This window comes from Somniosus microcephalus, chromosome 8 (genome assembly GCF_052327205.1).
Source record: "Somniosus microcephalus isolate GS21.2 chromosome 8, FLI_Smic_1.0, whole genome shotgun sequence".
Classification (NCBI taxonomy): Eukaryota; Metazoa; Chordata; class Chondrichthyes; order Squaliformes; family Somniosidae; genus Somniosus; species Somniosus microcephalus.
The window spans coordinates 215,708,677-215,730,069 of NC_140994.1; the positions used below are offsets into that span (position 1 = coordinate 215,708,677).

A 21,393-nucleotide genomic window follows, 5' to 3' on the forward strand; every position below is an offset into this window, starting at 1 on the left:
AGGTCTGGTAACTCCTCAAAGAATACTAAAATTTGTCAAGTATGATTATTGCTTTTGAAATCCATGCTGGCTACTTCTATTTTCTCTGTATCTACACCAAAAACAACTTACAATTATATAGCACCTTTAATGTATAAAGAAAGTTCAGAGGGGAAGTGAAAAAGAAAATAAGAGGGGCAAAGAAAGAGCATGAGAATAGATTGGCAGCTAACATAAAAGGGAATTCAAAAGACTTCTATAGGCATATAAATAATAAATGGGTAGTAAGGAGGAGTGGGGCCGATTATGGACCAAAAAGGAGAACTACACATGGAGGCTGAGGACATGACTGAGGTACTAAATGAGTACTTTGCATCTGTCTTCACCAAGGAAGAAGATGTTGCCAAAGTCATAGTGAAAGAGGTAGTGGAGATACTGAAATGAGATAAAAATTGATAAAGAGGTACTAGAAAGGCTGTCTAAACTTAAAGGTGATAAGTCACCAGGACCAACTGGGATGCATCCTAGGATGCTGAGGGAGGTTAAGGAGGAAATTGCAGAGGTACTCGCCATAATCTTCCAATCCTCCCTAGATACGGGGGTGGGGCCAGAGGACTGGAGAATTGCAAATGTTACACCCTTGTTGAAAAAAGGATGCAAGGCTAAACCCAGCAACTACACGCCAGTCAGTTTAACCTTGGTTGTGGGAAAGCTTTTGGAAACGATGATCAGGGACAAAGTTAACAGTCACTTGGACAAGTGTGGATTAATTAAGGAAAGCCAGCACGGAATTGTTAAAGGCAAATCGTGTTTAACTAACTTGATTGAGTTTTTTGATGAGGTAACAGAGAGGGTTGATGAGGGCAATGCGGTTGATGTGGTGTATACGGTCTTACAAAAGGTGTTTGATAAAGTGCCACATAATAGGCTTGCCAGTAAAGTTGAAGCCCATGGAATAAAAGGGACAATGGCAGCATGGATATGAAATTGGCTAAGTGACAGGAAACAGAGAGTAGTGGTGAACGGTAGTTTTTCGGACTGGAGGAAGGTATACAATTGGGTTCCCCAGGGGTCGGTGCTAGGACCACTGCTTTTCTTGATATATATTAATGACTTGGACTTGGGAGTACAGGCCACAATTTGAAAATTTGCAGATGACACAAAACTTGGAAGTATAGTGAACAGTGAGAAGGATAGTGATAGACTTCAAGAAGATACAGACAGGCTGGTGAAATGGGCGAACACATGGCAGATGAAATTTAACACAGAAAAGTACAAAGTGATAGGAAGAACGAGGAGAGGCAATTTAAACTAAAGGGTACAATCCTAAAGGAGGTGCATGAACAGCGAGACCGGAGGGTATATGTGCACAAATCTTTGAAGGTGGCAGGGCAGGTTGAGAAAGCAGTTAAAAAAGCATACGGGATACTGGGCTTCATAAATAGAGGCATATAGTACAAAAGCAAGGAAGTTATGATGAACCTTTATAAAACACTGGTTCGGCCTCAACTGGAGTATTGTGTCCAATTCTGGGCACTGCACTTTAGGAAGATTGTGAAGACCTTAGAGAGGGTGCAGAAATGATTTACGAGAATGATTCCAGGGATGAGGGACTTCAGTTATGTGGATAGACTAGAGAAGCTGGGGTTGTTCTCCTTAGAGCAGAGAAGGTTGAGAGGATACTTGATAGGAGTATTCAAAATCATGAGGGGTCTAGACAGAGTAGATAGAGAGAAACTGTTCCCATAGGCGGAAGGGTCGAGAACCAGAGGGGACAGATTTAAGGTGATTGGCAAAAGAACCAACGACGACATGAGGAAAAACTTTTTTACGCAGCGAGTGGTTAGGATCTGGAATGCACTGCCTGAAAGAGTGGTGGAGGTAGACGCAATCATGGCTTTCAAAAGGGAACTGGAGAAGTACCTGAAGGAAAAAAAAATTGCAGGGCTACGGGGAAAGGGCAGGGGAGTGGGACTAGCTGAAGTGCTCTTGCAGAGAGCCAGCACGGGCTCGTCGGGCCGAATGGCCTCCTTCTGTGCTGTAACCATTCTATGATTCTATATGTAGTAAACTGCCCCAAGGTGCTTCACAGGAGCAAACAAAATTAGACACCAAAAGCTTGGTCAGAGGTAGGTTTTAAGGAGCATCTTAAAGGAGAGGTAGAGAGGCAGAGGTGTTTAGGGAGGTAATGCCAGAGCTTAGGGCCTAGGCAGCTGAAGGCACGGCATCCAATGGTGGAGTGAAGAAAATCTGGGATGTGCAAGAGGCCAGAATTGGATGAGTGCAAATAGCTTGGAGGATTATAGGGCAGGAGGAGGTTACAGAGATAGAGAAGGGTGAGGCCACTGAGGGATTTGAAAACAAGGGTGAGAATTTTAAAATCGAGGCCTTACCAGACTGGGAACCAATATAAGTCAGCGAACACAGGGGTGAGGGGTGAACAGGACTTAATGCGAGTTAGGAAATGGGCAGCAGAGTTTTGGCTCTAGATACGTGCTAAGTCCATCCTCAATTAGAGACGACAATGTTCCCCATCACAGATGTTAAGCTAACAGGCCTGCAATTACCCCTATTAGCTCTGTCGCCCTTTTTAAAAATGGGTACTACATTGGCCACTCTACAGTCTTCAGACACACATCCACACAACAGAGTCCATGGAAAAGAAAATCAGGTGTGGTGTAAAACGGACCACCAATTCACTATGAGTCCCTTTTGTGCTACTAGTGCAAACCATTTCACCCCCTGGGTCCTTTTGGCTGCTAGCCTCAGTGAATCTGACAAGTTGATTTTAGTGCTGCCATCAGCTGCGCAAGAGCTCAGACAACTGCACTAGAACAGTATAAAAGTGGCTTTAACGTGTGCCTAACCTATACTCCAATCGGGGGGTGCTTGATCTGAGTGTTTTGACTCAGTGTGAAGTTGGTAAAAGTGGTCTATTCCCAAAACTATCACCTTTATGAGAACAAAATATTCATTTTAAAAATGAAATTTAGGACTATAACGAGTCTGTCAAGTGTCTCAATTTTTTGTATTGTTTCTTGTTCCCATCTGTCATTTGTAAAGTTAGGTCAGAAAGAAAGGGTGATATGGGAAAGCGGTAAGCCAACTACAGTAAGATGAACAGATCTCAATTAGCACAGCATAGATATAATGAGAGTTTTGGATGACAGCCACAATGAGGATTTACATTATTGAAAAAAATTGCGCATGTACAAAAAAATTCCCAAGGGAAATAAAAAGGGACCTTTTTAAAATTAATTTATAAAATCCCCTATTTTCTTTCCAGAGCACCTTGGCATTGCCATACCACACACTTCCTACGGCAGGGATGGTAGACTGATGACTTGGCCCCAGGCTGCTGTCAATGCTGTATTTCAGCCAGTCCCAACAGAATGCATGACACAGGTTGGCGACAATTCGCCATCTGATTTTCACTCCTTCTTTTGGGAAATTACCAGGCTTCTACTTAGTGCCTCTACACAGCAACTTGACGGAGATCAACAACTCAGCAAGTGGTGGGGGAGGTGAAATATGGTGGGCAGAGAACAATAAATCCTCTCCTTCCACTTCATAATGTTGTGCGTAGGTTGTTTAAAGTACCATGCCATCAAAAAAAAGGGCTTTTTAATCCATCTCTGCAAAACTAAATAAAAGCAACACCACTACGTAAACATTTGCAACCTATAATCATGTACATGAAGGTGCAGCATAAAGTGAACACACCACACAAGGAAACAAGCATGCAATACAAGAACACAGATACAGGACTGATGGATACTCACTATAAAAGCCTGCAGCTGAGATGGGATAGTTTAGGAGTAAAACAGACAAAAAAGGAAATTACACAATTTGTGGAGTATTCAAATCACTTTTTGAAAACATATTCAAGAAATAATTACAGCAACCAGCTCAACTACAAGAGTTTCAATCATGCCAAGCAATGATCATACAGTTCAAGTTTAAACAGAACCATCGTCTTAGTCTTAAATGCTCTCAGCTGTATTTAGTATAAATCCCATGAGTATTAACTCCGTTTTTATTGCGAAAAGGACTCTTAAAAAGGAAAGCAATATTATTAGAAACTAAGGGCACGATCTTGCCAGCCCTGGGGAGGCGGGTCTGCCAAAAAAATGGCAGAATCTGGGGGCGGGTGCCCAACCCGCCTCCGTGCCATCTTGCCAGGAGGCAGGTAGCCATCCCGCGCCGGGTCCCATCTCCTTGGAGGCGGGAAGGGATTACAGCCACTTAACTGCCTGTTAACAGGCAGATAAGAGGTTTATCCCCATTTTGCCCACACAAGTGCGGGCATCCCGAAGGCTCCGAACCCCGCCAGGGTCACCGAGGCGAGTAGTGGGTCTGTGGGGGTCGGAGGGGTCCAAAAGTGTGCTATGGAAGTAAGTGATGGGTGCAAGTGTGGAGAGGTGAGTATCTGAGGCAAGTGCAAAATGTTAGAAAAAGTGTACTTACCTTTGTTTCTTCCTGCAGGCTTCAAATCGGTGGGTATGTGGAGAGTCTCGGACCTCCGTGGCAGAGATGACAGATAGCTGTTGCATTCTCCAATGCAACAACATCTAATTTCTGCAAAAGAAAGAGGTTTGATGAGGTCTTGAATTCAAGAACTCATTAAACTACAGAGAGTGTCACTGTTTGACAGCTTCAAACGATGACAATTCCTCTGTCAAAAAACGTCATGCGTTGACGTTCTCTGCAACCGCCTTCTCCTTAATTGTCTTGCTAAGCCGCTGGGCGGGCTTAACAAAGTCAATCAAGGGAAAATCGCGTGGGTTGGCCACATATCGATGGAGGCGGGACATCGACCTGTCAAGCAGCAGTCCCGCCTCCAACGCGCCCCCATTGGCAAAATCACCCTCTAAAGTTTAGATTCCTTTAATTTGCTGGGAAGTTTTAATTTACATTTTTTTAGAAAAGACATTTAGATGAAAACCACAGGGCAAAATTGAATGCTACATGTAATGGCTGAATTTTTTTGGCAGAGAAAGATGGAGATTTTATATTAAAATTGGAAAATATGTCAATTTATGAGACTTTCACAACATTTGGTTCGACGCACCTCTTGGAACCCACAGATCTGCCGTTTTTTTTTCAAACCAGTTTTATAATTTAATTTTTTCCCCTAATTTTATTTGAAATAAATATTATACCACATGTGGATCTGCCCTTTTCAAAATGCTCCACGCTATCCAAAAGTTAATTCTACATGGAACAGTGGGAGGTGCACAAAACTAAATCTCCACTAGCCATCTGTGCAGCTCTGCAAATCACCTGTTCAAAAGAGTATCAGCCAACTGAATAGCTCACATCTAAAGACAGCAACACCATAAGTTCAATAATTAAACAAACTGAAGGAACAGTTTCAGGATTTCCAACTCTTCTAATGCATGGATTTAACCAGACACTCATTACGTGTCAGAATGTGAAATATTCTTTTTGTTTTGCATGCTTTCAGGTCATTTAAAAAAAAATGAATATGTATCCCTTTACAGGCTAGTTTTACCTTTGCTCACCACCCATAAGACAGTTTTATGATTTGCTCCAAATGAACTGAATATAGTGTATTTTTTTAAAAAAACAATTAGTGTTCTAGATGTAGTGGATTAGCATCACATGAAGAGTGATTCTATGTGCACTACTTTACCCTACAAACACCCTTGGAAGTGTAACACTCATGTGCTGTTCAGTGTCTTTCTCCTAGCCTACATAACAGTTGTTCTGCCTTATAATTGCAGGAGTTTCGTTTTGTTGCTGCCAGTAGGTGGCAGTAAATGGAAATGGCCAGTAGGGTCACTCAACAGGAAGTAGTATAGTGATAGCAAACAAAGAGGTCACATCAGCATGGAGCGTGCTGCAAGTTAATCTGCTGTAATCTTACATTGTTACGCCTTCGAAAGCATGGCATGTGAGTTGAATGGTTTCATTACGGTGGCATAGTGGTTAGCACTGTTGCCTCACAGCGCCAGGGACCCGGGTTCGAATCTGGCCTCGGGTGACTGTGTGTGGAGTTTGCACATTCTCCCCGTGTTTGCGTGGGTTTCCTCCGGGTGCTCCGGTTTCCTCCCACAGTCCAAAGATGTGCGGGTTAGGTTGATTGACTATGATAAATTGACCCTTAGTGTTAGGGGGATTAAATACGTGGGGTTACGGGGACAGAGTGGGATATGTGTTGGTGTAGAGGTTACGGGGATCGGGTGGGATATGTGTCGGTGCAGGCTCGATGGGCCGAAATGGCCTCTATCTGCACTGTGAGGTTTCTGTGATTCTGTGATTACATATTCATGTTTAGATGTTAGTTATATCTCATGTATGTAACAAGGTGCATTTCTTTCTTTTTTCTTTCTCAGTTTTACTCCAACCCAATGCAACTGATTTGTATTGTTTCATTGACCTCATGCAAGTGTGGCATTATTAAACACCGGAGCTTGGACGCTACATCCTGACTCCCATGTCGTTATTGAAAGGAGTTTGGCTGGCTGTCTAACTGCGTACAGACACATACACGTAGGGAGGACAGCACAACAGTGATTGCACTTCATTGTCATTGAAGTACTGTGGAATGCCCTGAAGATGTGCAAGTTCTTTAGGTTGCCAAAATTGTTGAAGCACGCTTTAAAACCAACACATTTTCACTACACTGAGTTTTGAAAGATATTTAACAAATGATTAATGTTGCATTTTTAAAATGTGGATAAAGAAATCTTTCTAGGTTTTAATTTTTTTTTACCTGTAGGATTTGTGAAATCAAGCATACTAGTAGCAGGCTGCAACAGGTCAGGGCTACTGGATGAAAGTGTTCCAGGAAAAGGCATTATAGCAACACTGTGCCTGAACTGCCTTGTTCCAACGATGCTGTCATCCTGCGACTGGCTCACCCCAGCATCACTGTGGACCATTAAAGTGAAAATAAAATAGTTTAGTGCTTATAGTAAATAAATCTAAATTGTACCCAAGCAATACCGATGTTAGCATATTCACAGTTCTGAATTGGGATAAGGCTCCAGTCTTCATTATCCTGCTTTCAAACTATTAGAAAATATCTATGAAATTTGTATCACCATTTGACAATACATTATGTTTCACATTTTAGTGCATTCGCAGCTAGCAATAAAGAACATTTGATGGTCATAGACTGCACTATATATGGGAGGGGTGGAGAAAAATCAGTGAGCGAGTCACCCTGGGCTGTTCTTGGGCCACTTCTGGTGACTGGTTGCAGACTGACACCATCAGAGGACCAGGGACCAGATCACTTGCCTGCCCTCTTTCGGCTCCTGGGGAATGATGCAGGTTACAGGGAATCTATTAAGACAGCAAAATGATGCTAAATGTTTAAAGAATGAAGGGAGAATGTGTTAAAAAAAAGCACAATACTAACAGACATTCTGTTTAAATGTTATTAAGAACTGTAGCTAAGCTGCATGAAATGTTAGTACAGCTTAATGCAAAAGATGTATATTTTTGTCCTATGTAAACCCAATATAGAATGATGCCTCAGAGCAGGGGTCAAAATTTATAGTAAATCAGTTGAACTGGGCTACCAAGATAAAAGTTGGTGCTACCAAATTCCTTATACTGGAAGCGCATTTGGTTCTCTGTTTTTAACAGAGATCCTTAGGATGAGTTAATGTCACATGGTAGCGATCAAATCAGTACTAAACTGTACCATGGAACAAGCTCCAATAGTTCTGCTGCTAGGCTACTAAAAATAGATAACCCAACAAAACATTGATTTAGAAAAAATATTAAATTTCTATCCCTGCATAGAAATGGATAAAAATACAATTAGAGGCAATTGGGCCTGTTAAATGATTTGTTATGTAAAGCTTTTAATAAATTAAGTATCTTACCAAAATAGTCCCCTGTATGGGTTATGCAATCACAGAAAGAAGACAACATTTAATACAATGAGATGGATTACATTAGTAATAGTAAAGTATACAACAGACAAGGATAAACAGCTGAACATTTTGCTATTTTCACAATTGATTACATAAACCAACAGCAAGCTTGACAATACTTCAAAGCTCTTAACATATTAGAATAGAATCAACAGTTGGAGGGGCAACACGGATGGGTTGAGGTGATCAAGGGAAAAGGAATAAAAATTAATTTGAAAAAAAAAGATTCAAGTTCATAACCTCTCAAAAACAAAACAAAGCAAGAAAAAAGGCTGTAGCTCTGCCATTGTTTGAAAAGATGTCGATAAAATGCTCATTGTGACATTCCTACTGTTTAGGTTAGCTGACCCCTGACATACACTACTTAAAAAAAATTATAGTCTTGCTAAGATGAGAACCATGCAAACTGAGAGTTACCGGTCGCTGGCATGTGAGTGACCAATGACCAAGAGGCTACTGTGATGTTAACAATACTGTCACAACATTGACGGGAGGATATAATAGAGTAATGGATGCCCAGGAATAATCACAAAAAAATAATTTTAATGAGGGGTTCAGGCTGTGAGGATGGAAGCTTGCAGCCTCCATACTGTTAAGTTGATCAGAGGAAGAATTATTCCCAGGCCCATACTGGTGTGTCTCTTAATTGCTGGTAGACAGTAGTACTGACAGCAGGCCTCCAATTCACCTGCCCGCTTGGTGCAGTGCTGAGACTGTGTTATTGGCCCACAGTGTTCCTGAAGCATTTATTTTTATATAAAAGGACAATATCCTGCTAAGTAGACTAATTTGTTTTATTTCAATTTGTTGGTAGGAATAACATTTTCTCTCGGGTTTCCTTCAGCTGAAGTTTCACACTCATTTTGATTTCTAGTCTGTTGTTTAATAACAGAATTCCATGAGGTTCATTTGGGCAGAGATGCTGAATTGAAATTTTGATCAATAAACAAACTTGACATTAGCTGGTCATTGTGGCTTTACCACTTTTGCTTTTAAATGAGCCCAGAGCTAGGTGGCCTGGTGGCACAGCACCTAGGTGTACTAACATTCTATGAAGGTACAGTGCACTAGTATATTGCATCATAGAGTGTAGGACATGAGACTTCCCCACAGGATAAGTTCCTAATCTTAGTTAGAACATCTGGAGAAAGAAAAATGGGAAGGCGGATTTAGATGTCCTATGCTCTCGCACCTGTTTGAAGCATCTTCATGAAGTGCTGGCATATGTCCACTCTCAGGATAGAATTGTTGATTTGAGGGAGGGTAATGGCGTTAGGGAAGTCAACTTACAAATTAGACAGAAAAATTAACAGGTGGGTTTTGAATTTTTAATGCTAGTGAAGCAGAAAGGCAAAAAGGCTATCCCATCAGTTTTCCACAGTTCAGTTACAGTATTGTTGGTGTGACAGAGCTAAGTTTCTGAAATACAATCACTGCTTTTCAAGTACTTTGAATGAGATCATTATATGAATGCAAAGCACATCTTTCAAGTGCATTAGATGGCAAAAACGATAATTAAAATGCTTTAAATCTACATGAGTGGGAGTTGAAGGCTTACTCAGGTGCTCATTTATATAAGCCACTCAACCAAGCATTCATTTGTTTCAGTGTATCATTTCATGGCTTTCCTTGAGTTCTCATAGCTTTATTTTTCTTTTTATTTATCACAGAAAAGAAGCTGCTGTATTTTTTTTAAAAATGCATCAAATCTTCTATTTTCTTTCCAGTTTACCTTATCCAATAATGTGAGGTCAGCTCAATTAAATATGTTTGTGGTTAAGAGCCACATTTATCACCTGCCAGGAGCTATGCTGGCTGCCCTTAAAGCTGTAATATTTTGTGGATTAAAAATCGACTGGGGACAAGACAAGCAAAGCTAGGTGCAGCAATGAAGGGGAGCCCAGTTAGCAAGAGTGGGCCACACATCAGGAAATGGTTCCATTTTCTTGGAGGTCTCTACTTCAGCATCTGTGGCAAACAAGCAATGACGCAAGGAGAACTGCTGAGTATCTTCAGCCATATTATGGAGAGAACCCTTAATTCATACAAAATCTGGGGCCTAAAGAAGTCTTGAGCAGATTCCATGTGTAGGCTTCAAGTGCACCTATTATCATGCAGATATATGTAGTGCGTGACGTAATAAAACTCACTACGCACTTGGTTTGATCATAAAGCAAGGCTTTAATCAACTTGTTTCAGGACATGGAGGTCTAGTTGTATCCACTAGCTCCTTGTCTTTACAAAATGTCCCTGGAAAGCTGGGGCCAACGCCCGAGTATTTATACTCCTTGGACGGCGCCACCAGCTGGCTGTCCAGTGTTATTTCATAGGTAGTTTCTCGATGATGAGATTTATGACAGTGCGCATAGGCATGGTGTAGTCCTGGTAGTTTTTCAACCCTGCATAGCCCATTTCTACCTCTTCCCCAAGATACAAACAGCACTGTTCTGGCAGACCCATTGTTTCAACTTGCCACTGTTGCACTGAACTTGTCTCCTCATATCTTGACTATTTCCCCCCTTTGCTCGTCTAACAACAGACTCTTCTGATGCCACATTGGTGATTTCAGGTTCTTTGGTCTCAATTATCTCCTTTTCACTAGAAATGAAGCTTGGTGAAAATGCCATGAAGCTTTAAAAGGGGCAGTTTGGTAAAATATCCCTAAAAGTTTAACACTACACAGCTTAATGTGTAGTCTTCTGACATGCCAAGTGTGATATAAGATTTTAAATATGAAATGCAGAGTTTCCATACTGAAAAATGTTGCTGGTTTATGCTGTTTTGAGAAAAAAAGTTAGTTAACATGCAATTTTGTTAGTGCTCATACCCCTCGGAGGTCAAGAGTCTATTGCTTCCACCCCCCACCAACCATACACAATTGTTCTTTCACATACCCTTCCCTCTATATACATCTTATTAAATCATTTTCTTTTCACTTCAGAAGTGAAATTATCAGGACATTCAAAAGTTATTAAAGGAATATATATGGGGAAGACTAGTGCATGGATTTGTCAAACTTCTCCTGTTGTCTCATGTTTGCTGAAGAGAAAAATGCAATGAATATTCTAGTGAAGGCTCATGAGCAAACACAACCAAAAATTAAATTCACTCTCTGTCTTCTACTATTTTTCATGTTTTAGTATTTTAACAGCCACTTTGCACATCAGGATAGCTATACCCAGAACTTGCATTTATTTTTAGAGGGACAATGACATAGTTTTGCCTGAAACCAGTTCCAGGGTTCAATGCTCCCTGTAACCAGTATTTATGTGCCCTCCCAGACGGCAATACTTCTAAACTTTGAGAAGTGTTGAGTTTAAAAAAAAAAAAATCATGCAACAGTCTTCCTGCATTATGGTCATAGCCAGGGCTCCCTTGCTGGATTGCTCGCTGAGACAGAAGTATGTAATTATAATAAAATGTTACTTGTAATAAGAAAGTGCTGACCTCCACATCCATCATCTTGCATGTCACGTTCAGGTGCTGCAGTGCTTCACAATTATGGGAACTGGGTTGCAAGCTGTAAGCATCTAAATGTGTGCAACAGCCATTGGCATATATATATATATATTTTTATTTAAAGCTTTCTTTCTCAAATAATAATATATATATACAAAAATTGTTCTCATGGAAGTTAGCTTAAAATTTAAATTTGTCAAAAATTACAAGGATACTGGGGCAATGCTCAGGGGTTTTGCAAAGCTTGCCTGGAATATTTGTTTAAATGTCATATTTGATAGACTAAGATATTACTTATAAATTGTTCTATGCAGCGGTCGCACGGGTGCCCCAGTGGGTAAATGTATCAAGCCACACAGCTCTCATCCTCAGGCTGTGCTGAGATAGTCAAACTCAACCATGGCACTGTATTTGGCCCAGGGGTGGGTGGGATAAAAGAATGTTACTATATCATGCCATTACAAGTTAATGCTTACCGGTATTTATCAGGTTTTTTTATTTTTTTTTTATTTTTAAAAGGTACTTTGCTCCTCATTCTTGGTCTTTCCACATCATATGCCACCCATAGTCAAGAGAATTGTGCAAACACCATGCTTCTTATGATACTATGAAGTTGTTATATGAGCAAGTATTATTATTCAGTTTCTTGAGCTTGGCCTAGAGATGGCTCTCCCTCTCTTTCGGGGAATCCCCTTGTGTCTATTTAGCATTTCCCTGCAATTGCTTACTGGAGATCAGGCATGTGAAAAAAACATGCAACTATAAAAGAACAGCTAATCCTCATCAGATCCTACTTTAGGGTCTTCCTCCACATCCCTTCAACTAAATGATCAAGTTTGGTATCCAAAATATCTAAATCATCAGCTAATCGTCAAGACACTTCATTTGTGAATGAGGCAGTATCCTGGGATTAAACTGGGTATTCTCTTGTTTCCACTGTCTATCCTGTATGTGTTTCAAATAATGGAGGTTAATGGTTAGAATTGGCTTGCAACTCGTTACTTCCAGAAAGATGGTCAGCCATTAATGAGAAGTTATTCAGAAAATCCTCTGACTCAAATATTTCACCTACCTGAATGGTTTTGGTGGCAAGATGCTGAAACGTGTCTTGTCAAGTATTTTCCGGATTTTGTTTCGGCCACCTGACACAGTGTTGGCTTTCAACTTCTTGTTACCCTTTTCAGAAGGAAACATCTGTTCCACGTCTCGGTGCAAATCTGGATGGGAGTAACGATTGCCCTTTTTTTCCGCAATTTTAGGAATATGAGGAACCCCATTTTTTTTCTCCTGCATTAGCCTACTTAACAACTCCTTAAAAACTGGGGAGAGAAAGAAAGAATTAGTAATAGTACAGAGTTCAATTTCCTTAGTCCAAATAGAACCATTTACAGCTGCCCAGCCCAGTGTTCTTTTCCCCAAATATCAGAGCACTGAAAGATTTTTTGCAGCTCTTGCCTCCAATTACCCCGCATTTGTACTCCACCCCGCCCCCCCCTCACCCTTTTTCATTTACATGTAACTCATGTTGTGGCTGAAAAAGCAAACAGATAACCTGCTGCCATGATATTCATTGCTCGAGCTAGGTACTGGTGTTTATTTTTTTTAACTTGAGAGGCTCAATGAATGGGTTTGTATGGGTTGAATTTCCTCTGCTTAGCACTTCTCCACAGCAGGTCAGAGATTAGAATGTCAGCAGAGCCAAACATGCAACCTACTGCTGCGTGACACTGCACATTTGCACTCCAAGTTGCTGCCTAGTAAAACTTTAAGACAGGTGTCTGATGTGGTATATCTGGTCAGGTAACCTTTTCTTAAAAACAAAGGCCACGATTTTTCCAGCACTCAGTGTGGGTTCGGAGGTGGGTCCGCTGTCAAAATCAAAATGATTGACAGCGGGTTGGAACGCGCTCCGAACCCGCCTCCATGTAAGTTTCCAAAGTGTCGGGTCTGTGATTTATGCCTCAACATTCATTGCAACTCACTAAGACACTTCCAAAGGTGAGCACAGATCTGTCCAATAAGGTAAAGTGTTGAAAATATAGATTTCAATGTTTGACAACACAGTTACAGAAACTTCACATGAACATTGGCTAAACCACCCAGGTGCCTAACCTTGTGTTGTTAGTTTGTATGCTTGCAGTAGGTTGAGGGTGAGCGTGAGGGGTGGCTAGTGAGATGGGGAAGTGATAATGTAGATAGAGAGGGATGGGTGGAGGTGCAAGGTAAGTTGGTGTGAGTAAGGATGTGCAGGAGTAGGGTAGAGAAGGCAGAGTGATGGGGATGTGATGAGTGGCACAGTAGGATGAGGTTGAGTGTGGCTTGGCAGTAATGTTTCGTGATCTGCTCAGATCATTGAAAGGTTTGCGCCACTGCAGCCTGGTCCTCCTGATGACATCCCTGCTTGTGCCCTCCTGTGCAATGTGCAACCAGGCTACGTTGGTCTCCTGGGGAGGTCTCTTCCGCCTATGGGAAGGGAACAGACTGAGTGCTGTGACTCCCTCCATAAGCATATAGAGGGAGTCATGGGAGAGCCTGGGTGCAGCCGTGCACCTCTGTGCAGTGCTTGCAGCATCTCAATGCTGTAGAATACAGATAGCAGAACTGTCAAAATCAATTTTGACCTGGCCCCTTTAAGGAAACCGGCTGATGACGCGTCATCAAATGACGTCATCAGACTCGCTTCCTATTAATTGGCCGGGAACCTTGTAGGATGGGCTTAACAAGCCCAATCAACGAAAAATCGCTTGGAGAGTGCGGGCTGCAGTAGGCTGGAACCGCGACACCAATCCGGGCCTCGCATTGGCCAGCAGAATTGTGGCCAAATTATTTAAAACAGGAGGCAAATCCTGTTTTCTGCTGATTGTAATGATTTGGCATCATCTGATATCTACATAATCAGACCAGATTATAATACTTTTGTCTATTATGTTTCATTCCTGTATTTACTGATGGTTCATGTCCCATGTTGTACTGCATCATTTTTCCTGGACAGCACAATGCCCCCGCTGCACTGTATACCTACACTGCATTCATTACCTGTACCCATCAGTATTAAAGAAAACAAAACCAAACATGAATCGCCACCTATTGCATAAGGCAAGTATATAGGTGAAACACTGAATAAGCATACATTTTAGTTCAAAATCTTTGTGTCACACATTTCATTTATATCTTCTTAATGCTAATCGTCCTTTGTTTGGAAAAGAGACAGTAAACAGACTCTCATAGTTTTGTAAATAACAATACGGAAGCCAACAGGCATATACTATGTAAGTGGGACCAGAAAACCAATCAGATTGTGCAGCTCAGTAGGTGTCAAGGTATTTGAAACCATTCTCAGTAGATTGGATTCTAGTAAATTATACAGGCTTCAGATTCATTCCTAACTCTGTTCACAAGTGCAACTTGTGAGTGTGTGCACGAGCAGATCTTTTTCAACAATGTTTTTATCTTCGTAATCTACCCGCAATGGGAAAATGAAGGAATGAATCACTAGAAGGTGAGTAACTGAAAACAGGAAAGAGGCAGAGATCATTAGTCGGGTGAGAGTTTATGCAGGTACGGGTCCTTAATTTCCCCTTCTCCTCATCGGGGTGGTGGTGGTGAAAACTATCCCTCAAACGTGAGTCTCACTGACTCCCAATACAGAATCTGGACTAAACACAATTCCCGAGATTGATGAAGAAAGAAAGAACTTGCACTCATATAGCGTGTTTCAGATCCTCAGGACATCCCAAAGCACTTAATGGCCAGTAAGGTACTTTTGAAGTGTATTCACTGTTGTTGTGTAGTCAAATGTGGCAGCCAATTTGTACAAAGCAACGTTCCACAAACAGAAATGAAATAAATAACCTGTGTATATGTGGGTTAAAAGCTAAATGTTGGCCAGGGCATCAAGAGAACTTTGAATAGTGCCATGTTTGAAGGAGCAAGAGCTGGAGAGGACAGTTTGAAGGAGCGAGAGCTGGAGAGAGCAGTTTGAAGGAGCGAGAGCTGGAGAGAGGACAGTTTGAAGGAGCGAGAGCTGGAGAGAGGACAGTTTGAAGGAGCGAGAGCTAGAGAGAGCAGTTTGAAGGAGCGAGAGCTGGAGAGAGGACAGTTTGAAGGAGCGAGAGCTGGAGAGAGGACAGTTCGAAGGAGCGAGAGCTGGAGAGGACAGTTTGAAGGAGCGAGAGCTGGAGAGAGCAGTTTGAAGGAGCGAGAGCTGGAGAGAGGACAGTTTGAAGGAGCGAGAGCTGGAGAGAGGACAGTTTGAAGGAGCGAGAGCTGGAGAGAGGACAGTTTGAAGGAGCGAGAGCTGGAGAGGAACCCGAGAGGAAACATCGAGAAAGACTGAGAGGAAACATCGAGAAAGACCGAGAGAAAACATCGAGAAAGACCGAGGGGAAACATCGAGAAAGACCGAGGGGAAACATCGAGAAAGACCGAGGGGAAACATCGAGAAAGACCGAGGGGAAACATCGAGAAAGACCGAGGGGAAACATCGAGAAAGACCGAGGGGAAACATCGAGAAAGACCGAGGGGAAACATCGAGAAAGACCGAGGGGAAACATCGAGAAAGACCGAGGGGAAACATCGAGAAAGACCGAGGGGAAACATCGAGAAAGACCGAGGGGAAACATCGAGAAAGACCGAGGGGAAACATCGAGAAAGACCGAGGGGAAACATCGAGAAAGACCGAGGGGAAACATCGAGAAAGACCGAGGGGAAACATCGAGAAAGACCGAGGGGAAACATCGAGAAAGACCAAGATGGAAACATCGAGAAAGACCGAGGGGAAACATCGAGGAGAGACTGAGGGGAAACATCGAGAGAGACAGAGGGGAAACATTGAGAGAGACTGAGGGAGCACTTTATTTATTTAATTTTATTAATTAATTATATTTATTTAATTTTAAGTTGCGAGTTCCTCATGATGCTCTCCCAGGACGGCCACCCTGTAGCCAGAGATTATTCTAGAACCTGGGTAGAAATATCAATGTAATTACTGTAAAAATTACTTTTTTTTACATTATTGCTTGTTCATTTTATGTGCTGTCTTTTTTATGTCTTTTATTTATTTTATGTCTGCTTTATTTATATTTAAAGTATGTATGCGTGTATATGTCGGTATGTGTTTTTTTGTGATGGCGCCGATCAAGATGGCTGCCGTCCTTGCGGGCTCCGTGCGTACCAGGCAGCTAAGTGTTCTTGCTGCTTGGTGCTCTTGGCTCGTCAAGAAAAAAGCATTTCACTGACTAGATTACACTTCTTGTATTTAGTTATGTGATAAATAAAATTGAAATTGAAATGTTTTTTTTTTTAAATATCCACCTTGAGTGGGCAGACAGGGCTGCAGTTTAACATCTCATCCTAGACAGTAGCTCTGACAGTGCAGCACTCCCTCATTACTGCACTGAAGTGTCAGCCTAGATTTTGTGCTCAAGTCTCTGGCGTGAGGCTTGAATGCACAAACCTTCTGACTCTGAGGTGAAAATGCTACCACTGAGCTAAGGACATGAAAGGCACATTATTAAATGCAATTTGTATTTAGTACTGACACAAAGATGCCAACTCACTAACTTTCAAGTCACATGTGTTGCATCACTTACTGCACTAATTAATGCTTGATGGCATTTTAAGTCCAAATGTACTCACCAAATATGTTGGTTTTCACAGTGATGGACAGATGTGTGTTATTCCTCAGAATTTCTTGCGCTTTTGTGTACTGGATATTCTCAAAGTTCTGTCCATTTACTTCCATAATCTGAAATAATTTTGTCACTTGTTTTAAAAAAGCAAATTTCAATAAGAAAGGCAGAATCAAAATACACTTTCCATTGGTTTGTATTTTGTTAGCTGTACAGTCACTATGGCAATCAAGCCAATGACAACCACCCATATTCAGTGAAATATTTCATGATTGTTGTATCAAGTATGTGTGTCTGGACATTAAATGTTGGTAGGCATCAACTGCATCATAGCTGAGCCTAAACCTCTCTCCCCACCACCCCGCCATTCCCCACCCACATTTCCAGCAAGGGTTTCTGGCTAGTAATCAGAAGGAGAAGCCATCTGATTTTTGCCTTTCTAGCCCCAAGTTGTTGAGGTTAATTATAGAATCCCTACAACCACCCTGACCAAGATCAACTTGCTTTGCATAGGTGATCAATCCTTGTGATTTTCTGGTTCATATGGCTCAGCTAATAACTGGATAAATTTGCTGTGATAAGGGGACCAAGGAGAGGTGGAGTGCCTCACCCAAGGTTGGACTGAGGCACTGTCACGGCAATGTACAGTAAGGTACCATACCTAAACTGCGAGTGTTCAAAACTGGATGCAAAACATTTGGGTGAGGGTGAAGGTAGAGGTGGAAGTTAAATTTTCTGTACTGATTTTCCTTGTTTCATATCTAGGCTCCCACGCTCCAAAGAAACACTAGCAGATCAACTTTAAACAAAAGGGAACCTAAGATAAACAAATGCACCAGCAGTCATTTGGGACTCGATCAATATGCAGTGCATCTTTAGAACTGAACAAATGGAAGAGGTAAACACACATTAGCAGGCTCTGCCTAAATCAGATCGAGTATAATTGGTCAGTTAGTCCAGTATTTTAAATAATTTTACAAAATCTGTTGGTTCTGCACGCAATTGACAAAAATATAGACTTTATATTTAATAAATCTCTCAAAAATTAAACAGCATGCAAATTTCAAAAAGCCCAAGCTTCAAAGAGTTCCACTGTTACAAATAATTGTATTTTCATACGCAATAGTTTTTACCTGGTCACCTCGTTTAAGTCCAGTCTCGGCAGCTTTGCTGCCTGGCTCCACACTTTCCACGAAGATGCCAAATCCCCTCTCACTGCCACCAAGCAGATTAAAGTACAATGGGGACTCTCTGGAAGGTTTTAGCAAAGTTATCTGCCTCCATTTGGCTTTAGCAGCACAAGCAATATTCAACAACCTGAGATGTCCTTTCATTTTCTGCAAATTAAAAACAATATAAGCTGTACAGATCCTCTACACACATATTTTACAATAAATGTAGATAGAAAACAATGAATATTTGAAAGTGATTGCAGGTCGGTACTCTAATCAAAGTATTCAAATGAAACACCTGCGACAGAATGAATCTCACTCTGATTTGAAACTCAAAATTAAACCAGAACTTGAAACTCACCCAATTACATATAATGTAACTAGTTTTGATTTGATTTATTTTAATTCAGTTTTCACTGAGTTTTTATCTCAGCAGTAACTGTTACGTAGGCACTACTTGATCAAAACAGCTGTGCGAGTATACTCAAACAGGGATGACTTTTATTCAGCTAATAATGAATGGCAGGAGTATGAGACACTTTGGCACATCAATAAATGTTTTGGCATGAGGCAAAGCCACGTACAAAAGTGATTGCTAGTATGATAAAAAAAAGTTGCAATTTATTGTTGCCATTAGATCACTTCCATTTTTTTTAAAAATCAGCAAATATAACTTAAAGCTAAACATAACAAGTCAGCTACACCAACAATGGAAACAAGAGGCAGAGAGAGAGTAGAATAACATAGTGGGAGAGGGGCAGTTACATTATCTCATCAATTTGATCAGAAATAACTTACAACTAGAGACATTCTAAGGCAGGTACAGTAAACTCTTGTTTAAACGGCACTTAATCATCCGGAATACTTTAATAACCGGCAAAATAAATAACCGGTAATCTTGCCGAATCCATCCAGCACTCGTTTTGCCAAGTCCGAGTCTCCCGCGGTGGCCGAGTTAGTCAGTGGTTTTTATTTTTGTTTGTGTTAAAAATTGCCTTGGTAGGTATACCTCTCCGTTATCCAGAATTTTTCATCCACCGGCACCATCCTGGTCCCATAGGTGCCGGATAAGAAAGAGTTTACTGTATATAGAAAAACAATGGACAGCTAGGAACCATTAAAAGGCAGTAATCTTGCTGAGGTTCAGTGACATGCTATATTGCAAAAGTGAAGCTTGAGCAGTTTATTACAGTCACTAGTGCCTCATATATAGCATAACTAAAGTGCCAGAAAAATAAGGAAAAGGTATCACTGGCGAAATAGAAGTTGCTTGCAGGCAATGGACATGCTTGCTTGGAACCATGCCTCAGTTCTACAACCAACTATTTTTATAATGAGTCCCGTTTATATACTTTTCTTACCGCAGATTCTAACTTATTTTCAAATTCCTCTAGGAAATTGGTCATGGCAGGATCTCCCTCAAAATCATTGAAGTGATTGTTCACCCACAAGAGCACGACTCGCGTGACCTAAAGCGAGATCAGAAGTATATAGCACATAAATGAACGCACTGTAAAGCATGCTAATGAGTTTGAAATAAACATAATTGCATCTTTTAATTACTAGTTGGCTGCCATATATCATTATCAATTCCAAGACATAATGGCAGTTTACACAAGTACACTAAAAAAAAACTATATTTAGTCTTCAAACATCAATTTTTTATTTTCATTTATTGGAAATTAATAACAGTCTTCTGACTGACCTTGTCCCTAAGGCTATCAACGTTAAACCACTCCAGTAATTTCTCTCCAACTTCCATGGGACCTGACAGAAATGTTCTGCATGTTAACAGGAAATCCTCTATGTACGTGGGATCCACAATGGAATGTTCTTCAACTAAGTGTCTAATAAGTCTGTCTGGTGTTCCCTGAAAAAGTAATACAATGTTATTAAAATCAGTTCAGTTACCCTAAAGATCTTTCATATTTTCTATTTCTTTTTCTTTTAAGTTGAAGCTCTTTCTTCTTCTTGGCAAAGTCTCCGATGCCAAACATTGCTCAGAGGTTCAGCTGATAAAATTCTGTGTTCACTGTAGGTGAGACAGTGATTCATTTTAATTCTGTTACACGTGTTCATTAAATCACATGGCCTTCAGTCACCACACACTGCAAAATCATTTGTGTGCAACTATATTACCAGGGCACCATGCTTTCAGTCTTTTTACCAAAAACAAATACTTTTTTTTATTGGAGGAGGGTGGGGTGGTTTTTCACCCAACAGAAACACTATCTGTATTGAGGTCTTCCATTTGTCCACCGTTTTAATAAAAATCATCTGAGTTTGCTTCTTGGCTTCCTCCCAACACATATGTAAGTACCTTTGAGGACAGAAATGCCACACTATTCTGGTTAGAGCAGATGGCATGGTCAAGGTTATCCAAAGGCCTTGAGAAATGCAAGTCAGTCATATTCCTAGGATTTCAACCTGCAATCAACAGTAAACTGAAGCGTCTCAACAAGTATGTTAGGAAGCTGCTGGATTTTAATGTTATAAATTATGACTAAAGGCCAACTTTCAACTAAAGAAGCACTGTACAAACATCATGCAAATCAAATATTTAGTTTTAGCATAAATGCTAAAACACAAATCCATTATGTGTCATCCTTGGCTCAATCTGAGTCAGAAGGTCATGGGTTCAAGCCCCACTCCAGAGGCTTCAATACATAATCCAAGGTGACACTTCAGTACAGTACTGAAGGACTACTGCACTGTCAGAGGTGCCATCTTTCAGATGAGATGTTAAACTACCTACTCAAGATGGACATAAAAGATCCCATGGCACTAATTGAATTCGAAGAGCTAGCGCGTTCTCTTGGTGTCCTGGGCAACGTTTATCCAGCATTTATCGCTACTATTTGTGGCATCTTTCTGTACGTAGATTGGGTACCACACTTCCTTATATTACAACAGTGACTACACATCAAAAGTACTCCATTGGCCATGAAGCTATTTGGAACGTCTTGAGGATATGAAAGGCACTATATGAATGCAAGATATTGTTTTCTTTTATAACAGCACAAATAGTTGAGTTGAGCTAAAAGGCAATACAATGTGGGTTGTATGCAAATCTGTTGCCTCTGCATGTGTACTAGAAGCAATTTAAAATGACTATCACAGGACAGTGCAGTGGTGCAGCTTATTACAGTCACAGCATGTTGATGGATCCATGACATGATTTCCAGTGCCAAACATGCTGGTGTGAGATGGTATTTCGTGAAGAATAACGAGTCTTCACAG

At 40.9% G+C, this 21,393-nt stretch overlaps 1 protein-coding gene across 8 annotated transcripts in view; it reads right to left on the reverse strand.

The window, feature by feature from the left end:
• LOC147114097 (rap guanine nucleotide exchange factor 6-like) overlaps positions 1-21,393 on the reverse strand; it is a 412,326-nt gene that overhangs the window by 61,308 nt on the left and 329,625 nt on the right. For 4 of the 8 annotated variants that reach the window (XM_085995706.1, XM_085995702.1, XM_085995705.1 and 1 more), the window contains exons 12-18: positions 19,859-20,023; positions 19,515-19,622; positions 18,115-18,318; positions 16,989-17,097; positions 12,424-12,670; positions 6,719-6,876; positions 3,762-3,776 (exon numbers count right to left, since the gene is read on the reverse strand). In XM_085995706.1, coding sequence (XP_085851832.1) covers positions 3,762-3,776; positions 6,719-6,876; positions 12,424-12,670; positions 16,989-17,097; positions 18,115-18,318; positions 19,515-19,622; positions 19,859-20,023 — 1,006 coding nt within the window. The remainder of the gene's footprint in view (positions 1-3,761; positions 3,777-6,718; positions 6,877-12,423; positions 12,671-16,988; positions 17,098-18,114; positions 18,319-19,514; positions 19,623-19,858; positions 20,024-21,393) is intronic. The other 4 variants (XM_085995704.1, XM_085995707.1, XM_085995710.1 and 1 more) reach the window with 1 other exon arrangement.